Source organism: Entelurus aequoreus, linkage group LG13 (genome assembly GCF_033978785.1).
Source record: "Entelurus aequoreus isolate RoL-2023_Sb linkage group LG13, RoL_Eaeq_v1.1, whole genome shotgun sequence".
NCBI classification, from domain to species: domain Eukaryota; kingdom Metazoa; phylum Chordata; class Actinopteri; order Syngnathiformes; family Syngnathidae; genus Entelurus; species Entelurus aequoreus.
Window position 1 is genome coordinate 2,592,675 of NC_084743.1, and position 12,175 is coordinate 2,604,849.

The window sequence follows — 12,175 nt, forward strand, 5'->3', positions numbered from 1 at the left end:
CCCCCGGATGACAGAGCTTCTCACCCTATCTCTAAGGGAGAGACCCGCCACCCGGCGGAGGAAACTAATTTTGGCCGCTTGTACCCGTGATCTTGTCCTTTCGGTCATAACCCAAATCTCATGACCATAGGTGAGGATGGGAACGTAGATCGACCGGTGAATTGAGAGTAAACTCCTCTCTGAGCTGCCACCTTATTGTGGTAGAGGATTTGCGTTACCTGATTCTGATGATTTGCATTGATTGGAATCAGACAATTGTCAGGTTCAAACACTGATGACATCTATTAAACAAGACAAGAAGCAAAGAATTAAACTGAGACGGAATTTGGCTCAATATGAGGAGAGACGCTTGGACATCTGTACCCTAGGACAGTGTCATTACGCTCTGCCTAAAGATTGTACGCCTCCCCCTTTATTCGGACTTTCTCTGACCACATGACCACAGCTGCTTCTAAGGGACGAGGTCGTAAACAGCCATCGCCTTTATTTACAACAGTTCAAAAGAAAAGGTCGTAAGCAGTTCACAGAAAAGGTCGTAAAAGAGTTCAAAAAGAGGTTCGTAAAACAGTTGAAAAAGGAGGTTCAAAAAGAGGTCGTCTGGAAATTGGGCAGATCCTGCCTTCTCTCCGCTTTGTAGTCCTTGGGTTCAAACAATATCTTTCTGTTGATTACAATACATGAAAGAATACAGAAACCCTTCATGTTGCTTCCCATCCTACACAGTGGAGTTTAACAAGCCTTCTTCTTGGTAGGTTTTAAAGACAGCTTTTGCTTCTTGCCAGGAACTCACTTCAACACAAAGTATTGTGATAACTTAGATAGAATTTTTCTGACAACAGTAGTGATGATAACGTCCACATTTTCAAATGGAGGAGGAAAAAAAGTCCTCCTTTCTGTTGGGTTTTTGCCATCTTATTTGTCCAGCTTCCATATTCCTTTTTATACACTTTACAAGAAATACATCGGCGCCAAACTCCGTAGCTCGCCGGCTTTCTGAGACTCTTATTTTGTTAGCGCAGGCAGGATGAAGCAGCGCTTTTATTGTGAAGACAGGAACTGTGCAGTCGGTCTTCAGAGTTTTGGACGGCAGGTACGGATCGAGAGTCTGTTGAAATAAAAATTGTTTCTCGCCTTCCTGTCGGTCATTTTTTCTTAATAATGATCTGGCAGCAGCCAGCGTCATCCCACAAGACCCTCGGGTGCCGTGAATGTCAATCAAGTGACGTCTTGGTGAAGATTGATGATCGCTCATTTTTAGGTCTATTTCTTTAATGCCTGGCTGGCGATGGACAGGTAGATCGTGAACAACGTAATGGGCAGGAACTTTCCGGGTAAATAAAGTACCCCTCTGGGTTTCCACCGGGAACTACCTGGGTAGATTTAGTGTTTTAGCCTTTTTTGAAGCGTTCCCTGTCTAGTGTATAAAATATTCTTGCCCTGATTGACCGAATTAATCTGTGAGAACCCTCAGTGGACATAATCCCTGCTGTCAAAGCCAGTCAGGACTGGACGTGTGCGAGTCTCTGTCTCAAGGGGGCTTCAGCCTTGGCTTGGAAGCTCTCCCAGTAGGCGGGGTCTTCCTCAGTCAAAGGTGAGGCGGAGGCGATGAGGTCAGTGAAGGACAGCTGTGTGAAGGCAGGAACATACGAGGTAGGATGCTGTGAAGGAACAAGATGAATAATTACGTGTAATTACATTTTGCTCAACGATATATTGCCCAGCAAATTATTGCCGATAAACGATATTATTGTCAACATTATTTTGAGACCAAATGAACCACTGATGCATCCTAATAATGCAAGTTGTCATCGTCGTCTGCGGTGATCACTCGAAACGAGTACGATTGTCCTCCTGTTGGTGGGACTGCCTTCAGGAGAACGCCTGTGCGTGAAATCTTTTGAAGTCCGCCTTTGTGACCGTTGTGGAGCTTCTATGCAACCACTCCGCCGTTGAGGTCTTTTAATAATGCAAGTATACCCTTTCAAATGCAATCAACTTGTATTTCTTCTGTATTTTAACATTCTAATTGAAAATTATACTTTTAAATACCAGGGTAAATATCACATATTTTATGTTCAATGTGAATACTGTATCTTTGTTGTTTATACAACTTTAAAGGCCTACTGAAATGATTTTTTTTTTTTTTAAACGGGGATAGCAGATCCATTCTATGTGTGATACTTGATCATTTCGCGATATTGCCATATTTTTGCTGAAAGGATTTAGTAGAGAACAACGACGATAAAGTTCGCAACTTTTGGTCGCTGATTAAAAAAAAGCCTTGCCTGTACCGGAAGTAGCGTGACGTCGCAGGTTGAAGGACTCCTCACATTTCCCCATCGTTTACAATGCAGCAAGAGAGATTCGGACCGAGAAAGCGACGATTACCCCATTAACTTGAGCAAGGATGAAAGATTCGTGGATGAGGAACGTGAAAGTGAAGGACTAGCGTGCAGTGCAGGATGTATCTTTTTTCGCTCTGACCGTAACTTAGGTACAAGGGTTCATTGGACTCCACACTTTCTCCTTTTTCTATTGTGGATCACGGATTTGTATTTTAAACCACCTCGGATACTATATCCTCTTGAAAATGAGAGTCGAGAACGCGAAATGGACATTCACAGTGACTTTTATCTCCACGACAATACATCGGTGAAGCTCTTTAGCTACAGAGCTAACGTGATAGCATCGTGCTTAAATGCAGATAGAAACAAAAAAAATAAGCCCCTGACTGGAAGGATAGACAGAAAATCAACAATACTATTAAACCATGGACATGTAAATACACGGTTAATGCTTTCCAGGCTGGTGAAGGTTAACAATGCTATTGCTAACGACGCCATTGAAGCTAACTTAGCAACAGGACCTCACAGAGCTATGCTAAAAACATTAGCTCTCTACCTACGCCAGCCAGCCCTCATCTGCTCATCAACACCCGTGCTCACCTGCGTTCCAGCGATCGACGGAGCGACGAAAGACTTCACCCGATCATTGATGCGGTCGGCGGCCCGGAGACAGAGGAAGTCAAGGTGAGGTCGGCGGCTAGCGTGTCTGCTATCCTCCTCAAAGTCCTCCTGGTTGTGTTGCTGTAGTCCGCCACTAATACACCGATCCCACCTACAACTTTCTTCTTTGCAGTCTTCATTGTTCATTAAACAAATTGCAAAAGATTCACCAACACAGATGTTCAGAATACTGTGGAATTTTTAGATGAAAACAGAGCTTTTTGTATTGGATTCAATGGGGCCGAATACTTCCGTTTCAACCATTGACGTCACGCGCATACGTCAGCATACATAGACGTTTTCAACCGGAAGTTTAGCGGGAAATTTAAAATGTCACTTTATAAGTTAACCCGGCCGTATTGGCATGTGTTGCAATGTTAAGATTTCATCATTGATATATAAACTATCAGACTGCGTGGTCGGTAGTAGTGGCTTTCAGTAGGCCTTTAAGTTGGAGTATGCCGTTTATTAATGAGGAAAGACAATGACTCTTGTTTTCATCTTAGCATTTACGCTAGCTAGCAAGCTAAGGCTACTCGGGCCGTCATTTTATTCATAGACATGTTATAAGTAGACGCAGCATTGGCTGCTGTGACGTGAGAAATTGGGCCGCCATCTTGAAGTGGTGATGAGGAGCCGGCGAGCAGCAGTTCATTACTCCTGCCAAACGAATTGCACTGAGTGGAGCGGATCACCACTCCAAGATGGCGGCCCAACGTCTCGTCAGCGCCAGCAGGCAGTAGTGCTCCATGCTGCGTACCCTTATAAGATGTCTATGCCCTCCACCATCGACTGCTAGCTCGCCATCCACGTAATGGGCACCCCTGGTCTAGATACAATAATGCGCCTCATAATTAGACATTTTTCAGGTGACTTACTGCAGAGCGTGGCGTCTTCATGGGTCCTAATGCCACGGCAACGTGGTGGTCTTCATCCAGTAAACTCTCCTGCGCACACAAAACATTTATTGGGTCTACTAATACAACTGTTGCGAGCACAATCTGCGTTTCAACGTTCACTTTCAAAAGCAGAAACAACAAACAATGAAAAGTATTTTGCCCTTGAACATGCGGTGCCTTCCGAAGCCACAACAATAGCTGCATGTGTATACATCCTTTTACAAGTAGCATGTGTATACATCAGTGACGTGCGGTGAGGTTCATGGCTGGTGACTTCATCACAGTCAGATTTACAAACATATGAACCCTAAAGAGTATCTTATTCACCATTTGATTGGCAGCAGTTAACGGGTTATGTTTAAAAGCTCATACCAGCATTCTTCCCTGCTTGGCACTCAGCATCAAGGGTTGGAATTGGGGGTTAAATCACCAACAATTATTCCCGGGCGCGGCGCCGCTGCTGCCCACTGGTCCCCTCACCTCCCAGGGGGTGAACAAGGGGATGGGTCAAATGCAGAGGACAAATTTCACCACACCTAGTGTGTGTGTGACAATCATTGGTACTTTAACTTAACTTTAACTTTACACATACAAACTGTAGCACACAAAAAAGCTCATTTAATAAAAAAAAACCTTATTATGGTCTTACCTTTACTTATAAATGAAGTCCATGCGCCGCTGTTGTGCTGGATTAATGCACCCCCTGACGGGAGTGTTATATCAACTAAAGCCCACACTTAAAGTTTCCACGTGCAAGATTGAATCTATTTAAAAAAGTTATTTAATAAGAAGCCAAAAAGTGCAAAAACAATAATGTTCGTGTTGGAGGAGTTGTGAATGACTGAAATATGAAATCCGTGCTGCAGTCTGCAGGTGTACCTAATGTTGTGGCCCTGCAGTCATTCACAACTCCTCCAACATGAACATTATTGTTTTTGCACTTTTTGGCTTCTTATTAAATAACTTTTTTAAATAGATTCAATCTTGCACGTGGAAAGTTTAAGTGTGGGCTTTAGTTGATACAACACTCCCGTCAGGGGGTGCATTCTACGGCGGGGGTGCATTCTCTACCACCGGGAGGCGGGATTACTGCGAGCCTCAGCCAGTGCGTCTTTTGCAGCCGTTTTATGATCGCTCAGCACAAGAAATACGTTACACACATACAGTTGTTGACAAAATACACTGTATATTATATACCTCAGCTAACTAAACTATGGAAATGTATAATATAGTTCATATAGCAATACGGTAAAACTGCACAGCAGCCCTGCAGTTAGCAGAGTCCGCAATCCATGTTGAGGCACAACTGAGTGACGTGCCTCAACTGGCTGCTGATCACCGCACCGTCTCTTCTCAGTATTTGAACGGCAAATGTGAAAATTCAGCGATTTTGAATAAAAATAATCTAAAACTGGTGAAGTTAAATGGAAAATAACTTCATAGTATAATCACTGGATACATATAACAATTTAATTATTATTTTTTCTTTTTAAATTTTTTTTCTTTCCATGATGGCAGGTGAGGCCCAGCCTGACTGCACGTCACTGGTATACATCCTTTCCAAGTAGTGCCTTCAGAAGCCACAACAATAGCTGCATGTGTATACATCCTTTCCAAGTAGGCTTGCTCACAGTACCTTTGTAAGACAGTAACATGCGAGGACACATTGTGCTCAACTTCATGAACACTGTTAGAATAATTGTTTGTAAGTTATCACAAAAAAACTTCGTGTTGAAATGAGTTCCAGGCAAGAAGACAAAAGCTGTCTTTGAAACCTACCAAGAGTAAGGCTCATAAAACTCCACCGTGTAGGGGGGGAAGCAAGATGGTGTTCCTGTGTTCTTTCATGTATGGTAATCAACAGAAATATATTGTTCTAACCCAAGGACTTCAAAGCGGACAGATGACAGGATCTGCCCAATTTCCAGACGACCTCTTTTTGAAGTATTTTACAAACTCTTTTTGAACTATTTTATGGATCGCTTTTTGAACTATTTTACAAACTCTTTTTGAACTGACCTTTTCTGTGAATTGTTTACGACCTTTTCTGTGAACTTTTTGCCACCTTTGTCCTTTGGAAACAGCGGTGGCCAGGGAGGGTCCAAAATAAAAGAAGGAGGCGTGCAATCCGTTGGCAAAGCGTGCTGAGATACTGTGCAAGGGTACAGTGTACAGACGACTCTCCTCAATATTGAGTCCAAATTGAATTCTGTCTCTGTTTAATTCTTTGCCTCTTGTCTTGTTTAATAGATGTCATCAGTGTGTAAACCTGACAAAGACGGTCCTCAATGTGCTGTACTTGATGTGTTGTGTGAGTTACAGATCCACCAGTATGGGTTTTTTCACGGCCGATGCTGATCATTAGTAGTCGAGGAGGCCGATGAGCGATATTCATTTGCAGTAAAAGTTATTTCAACATGAATAGTATACGTCAGCTAGACAAATAAATATTAAATATTATTTTTTAGGAAACATGGGAGCAGTCACGACAGTCTTTTATGTGGCACTAATGTAAAATTTTGACAGATATGCAGAATATATATTGCATCTGCTGATGTAGTTGTAAAAAACACTTTAGCCGATAGAATGTACGTCAAAATGCAGCAACACTTGGTGGAGCTCCAGTATGTGTGTGTTGACTTCATCACGCCCCGCGGTTGCTGTGACATGTGCACAGAGGTCAACCTGACAGCTGCTCATTTCTTTGCCTGTCAACGCTCGCCGGCGTAAGCGTTTTGCTCGCTGATCACAACTAATAAGGCAACGTCAACAGGTGAAGGGCGACTGGCTTCCTTCAAGTCTAATCACAGTGCATTAAGGAAGCAGCCTTCCAATGTTTGCGGCTAATACACCAAAGTGTTGTTTTCCCCTCTCTCAAGAGGCCGAGTCGTGTGTGTGAGTACATGTGTGTGTGTGTGGGAGTCTTTATCTGTCTATAAATCTGTCGAATCTGTATATAAATGTTAATAAAACCTTTTAAAGAAAAGGTTACAGGATACAGAAGCTTGTCTTAAAATGTATTTTAAAAATATGTGTTTACAAAAGTAAAATAATACTTCGGATAGCCATTTACAGAGCGATTGAGAATACATAAAAATATATTACTTATTAATATACAATACCTAAAAAAAAAAAGAAAGCCAAAAATTGTCAGCATCAATAAAATAATATCAATAAAAGTTTGAAAATTATTAAAACAAAAGTGCCACAAAATTTTTTTTTACATTTTTTAAATTTTTTTGGGTCAATTCTCAAATATTATTAATCAATTTAAAACCGTAATAAATAAAAATCGCGATTTGGGTGTGAATCAAGTTTTTTTGAGCGCCTCTAGAAGACTGAGCCATTATTTTTTTTAAATAAAAAATTATTTAAATCCAGATCTGCCAAAAATATTAACTCTAGGAATGCACAATATTTGTTCTCTACCGATACTGATAAATTATTTATTATTTAATAAATTTATTTATTATTTAACTGTAGTTTGTGCACACCTGGAGGTAAGAAATATTCAAACATACTCAATCATATGTATATATATATATATATATATATATATATATATATATATATATATATATATATATATATATATATATATATATATATATATATACATACATTCATACATTTAAATGGCAAACAACATGTTTAATATTTTGCTCAAAAGATATTTCAAAGTGGAATATGTAATGTGAAGTAATTGGAGCTTTGATTAGGTCAATAATTCATAACATTATTTTTTTTTTTTGAGCAATAACAGTTTAAAAAAAATCCCACTAAAATTATTGGGTATCCAAAAGGGCCCCACTCTATTTATTTATTTATTTATTTATTTACTTACGCTTAAATCTCTGGATCAACATCAGACCCATCTGTTGATTATACAATTTTATTATGTTTTCATGTTTTTTTGTTTGTTTTATGCCTTTTTTGGTCAAAAAACTTGCTTTTTTATGGCAAACACAACAAAAATCGGCAATATTTTCCTCAGATAATATTTCAAAGTGGAATATATGATGTAAAGTAAATGGAGCCTTGAATAGGTCAATAATTCATAACATTGATTTTAATTTATTATTATGTTTGGAGCAATGACAGTTTTAAAAGAAGAAAACAGCCGGCGTGGCAGCTTTGTGTTATTTAGAGTCAACATTGCAACTTTTTCTTGTTAATTTCACCTGTCTGCTCTTTTATTCCACTTTTTATTATGTAATAATAATAATAGATGTTATTTGTAAAAAGCACTTTCCATTGAGCAAACAACCTGAAAGTGCTACAGTGTATTAAAACATTAAAATAAAAAAATAAGAAAAATAAAAACTAGAACTAGCACGCATATATCTTTTTTAAAAAGAAGGGTTTTTAAGCCTTTTTTTAAAAGCATCCACAGTCTGTGGTGCCGTCAGGTGGTCAGGGAGAGCGTTCCACAGACTGGGAGCGGCGGAGAAGAAAGCCTGGTCTCCCATGTGTTTTCTTAATAGTATTTTTAGAATGTGCCAAGGGCTGTTAAACAAATGGCTCCCGGGCCGCACTTTGGACACCCCTGGTGTCCGTCATGGTTGAAAAAAGGGACACCATGGATCCATAGTGAGCTCTCAGTCCCCCATGAGAAAACCCTGACACTAGAACTGCATTAGGCCTCAGTTACCTCTCCTGGGGTAGGATGTGAGGCTCTTTTTTAGGCCACTTGTAACCTTTTAGCAGCCACCTTCTGCCAGCATGCATGTAGGCGAGAATCGAGGAGGAGGAAGTCAGCGCCAGGGCGGGAAATAAAACAAGAGATGACCATTTGGGGATCGACATCACGCGGAGAAGATAACGTTTCATGTTCATCCTCACGTTGCACTCACTCGCGATCAGACCACCGAGCGGACATTTTGACACTATTTGCCCTCATTCTTTCTTTGATCCAGAGTGAAAGTATTTGAAATAATCACCTATTATTCTGCAATCGCATGCGTGATGCCTGACTTTCCACTGTTCAGCTTCCTAGCAAGTGTGCACTAACTGACGCGTACTAAAAACCCGTCCCGAGAGCAGGAGATGCTGTTACGCAACATGTTCTCAGGTGTACACTCAATCAAACTGGCCTCACGAGCATGTTAAATTATTAATTATTATGTTATTAAACAAGACAAGAAGAAAAGAATCAAACAGAGACAGAATTCAATTTGGACTCAATTGAGGAGAGACGCCGGGACACTGTAGCCTTGCACAGTCTCCAGCACGCTCTGGCGAAAGATTGTACAACTGCTCCTTTATTAGACTTTCTCTGACCACATGACCACAGCTGCTTCCAGAAGGGAAGTGGGTCGTAAACAGCGTTGCCTTTGGTTACAGAACAGTTCAAAAGAAAAGGTCGTAAACCATACTTGCCAACCTTGAGACCTCCGATTCCGGGAGGTGGGGGGTGAGGGGTGGGGTGGGGCGTGGTCGGGGGTGGGGCGGGGGTGTGGTTGGGGGCGTGGTTAAGAGGGGAGGAGTATATTTACAGCTAGAATTCACCAACTCGAGTATTTCATATATATATGTATGAAATATTTATTTTATTATACATATAAATAAAATAAATACTTGAATTTCAGTGTTCCGGAGGCTATCCAGTAGATGGCAGTATTGTCCTGTTTAAGAGTGTCACAACATTGCTGTTTACGGCAGACAAACTGCTTTACGGTAGACGAAAACGTGACTGCTGTTGTTGTGTGTTGTTACCGCGCTGGGAGGACGTTAATGAAACTGCCTAACAAGAAACCCACATAAGAAACCAAGAACTCGCCCTCAATCATTCTACAGTTATAACGTGATTGAGCAGGCACGCTGTTTATATCGTGGGAAAGCAGACGTGAAAACAGACTGTCGCCGCTGTCCCCACTCAGGTCCGCATTGAGCTGGAGGGGGCGTGGCCTCCAGCTCCGGCTGAATTCCGGGAGTTTATCGGGAGAGGCGCTGAATTCCGGGAGTCTCTCTATAAAACCGGGAGGGTTGGCAAGTATGTCGTAAACACTTCAGAGAAAAGGTCGTAAACGAGTTCAAAAAGAGGTTAGAAAAAACAGTCCAAAAAGACGTTCGTAAAACAGTTGAAAAAGAGGTCGCCTGGAAATTGGGCAGATCCTGCCTTCTCTCCGCTTTGAAGTCCTTGGGTTAGAACAATATCTTTCTGTTTGATTACAATACATGAAAGAAAACAGAACACCTTCATTTTGCTTCCCCCCCTACACAGTGGAGTTTTACGAGCCTTACTCTTGGTAGGTTTCAAAGACAGCTTTTGTCTTCTTGTTGGGCAAGTTTTTTGTGATAACTTAGAACCAATTATTCTAACAGTAACTCACCATCTACTCAATTTTATAGCAGTTTATAGATTGAATTAATACATTGTAAGGTTTCCTAGTTAGTATTTTTGGGAGATCTGTATCAGAATAATTGTATCTAAGTTATCACGAAACTTTGTGTTTCAATGAGTTCCCGGCGAGCAGACAAAAGCTGTCTTTTATCCTACCAAGCAGAAGGCTTGTAAAACTCCACTGTGTAGGATGGGAAGCAACATGAAGGTGGTCTGTTTCTTTCATGTATTGTAATCAACAGAAATATATTGTCTTGACCTGAGATCTACAAAGCAAAGAGGAAGCAGGACCTCCCCTCCAGGCACCGCTTCTTTGAACTGTTTTACCACCTTTTCTTTGAACTGTTTTAATCAAAGGCGATGGCTGTTTACAACCCCCGTCCCTTAGAAACAGCTGTAATCAGGGAATGTCCAAATAAAAGAGGAGGCGTACAGTCTCTCGCCAGAGCGTGTGACGACACTGTGCAAGGGTACAGTGTCTACACGTCTCTCCTCAATTGAGCCAAATTTAATTCTGTCTCTGTCTAATTCTTTGCTTCTTGTCTTGTTTAATAGATGTCATCAGTGTTTGAACCTGACAATCTGGATTGAAATAATTTCTTATTTTTTGAAAAAGAATGGCTCAGCGGTTAGTCTTCTAGAGGTGCTCAAAAAACTTTATTCACATACAAATCACGATTTATTCCGATTGAAAATGGATTAATACATTTTGAGAATTGATTAAGAAAAATTTAAAAAAATTGGAGGTTATTTTTGGCACTTTTGTTTTAATAATTAATTCTTGATATTATTTTTTGATGTTGACAATTTTTGGTTTTATTTTTTTTTATTTTTTTTAAAGTATTGTACAGAACCCAAAACCAGTGAAGTTGGCATGTTGTGTAAATGGTAAATAAAAACAGAATACAATGCTTTGCAAATCCCTTTTTAACTTATATTCAATTTAATAGACTGCAAAGACAAGATACTTAACGTTCGAACTGGAAAACTTTATTTTTTTGCAAATATTAGCTCATTTGGAATTTGATGCCGGCAACATGTTTCAAAAAAGCTGGCACAAGTGGCAAAAAAGACTGATGAAGTTGAGGAATGCTCATCAAACACTTATTTGGCACAGGTTTTGTAGTTTAAGTAAATAAAAATTGGGCTCCAGCAAAAAGGGCTGTTGTTTGAACCGTGCTTATTGTTAGTATATGTTTTTATTTTTTATTTTTAACACTAAATACTGGTATCATGTGTGTTTATTTTGTGTCTGCTGATGTAGTTGCACAATAAATAAATAAATATATCCAACAAAAAGGGCCTATATGGATATACGTCAAAAAGCCAATAGTCAGTGGATCTCTAGTCAATACTGCAATTTAAAAACAATGTTCAACACATTTATTTAATTTCAATTAGAAAAGGTCAAAATGATAACACTACTGATATTTCTTCACCCAAAAGGTCCAGATCAATATAACAAGATGCAAAGTTGAGCTTTTCTGGACATTCCAGACAGGCATGCACTAGAGGGATGTTCAAAGCAGCTTTTCTGTTTCCACACATACTCACTTCAAACACCCAGTCGTGGTCTTCCTCTTCATCCAGGTGCATTCTGGTCCGGCAGAGCACGGAGGTCTGTGTGGGCGCTTCAGAAGACAGGTGAAACTCCGCCCTCTGCAGATTCAAACCCAGCCCGGTCCCGATGGCTTTGATGAAACTTTCTTTCAAGGCCTTGAGGAGAGAGGCAAAAGTTGAGGTAAGGTTTTTGATAAAAAATGTTTATGATTTTTACTTAAAATGATGAGAACGTGTTGGCTAAATGAGTATTGGGGCGCATGCGGGGCTAACTACAGGGAATCCAAGCACAAACAGTCTAAATAATTGGTTCCAGGACTGACCGTGGTAAATGAATTCCTGCGAAATAGGATTATTAATAGGGATGT

General features: G+C 40.3%; 1 protein-coding gene across 1 annotated transcript in view; it reads right to left on the reverse strand.

The window, feature by feature from the left end:
* Positions 1-263: 263 nt before the first annotated feature.
* aasdhppt (aminoadipate-semialdehyde dehydrogenase-phosphopantetheinyl transferase) overlaps positions 264-12,175 on the reverse strand; it is a 24,813-nt gene continuing 12,901 nt past the window's right edge. The window contains exons 5-7 of the mRNA XM_062067251.1: positions 11,802-11,963; positions 3,884-3,952; positions 264-1,658 (exon numbers count right to left, since the gene is read on the reverse strand). Of these exons, the coding sequence (XP_061923235.1) occupies positions 1,500-1,658; positions 3,884-3,952; positions 11,802-11,963 (390 nt within the window). The 3' untranslated portion in view covers positions 264-1,499. The remainder of the gene's footprint in view (positions 1,659-3,883; positions 3,953-11,801; positions 11,964-12,175) is intronic.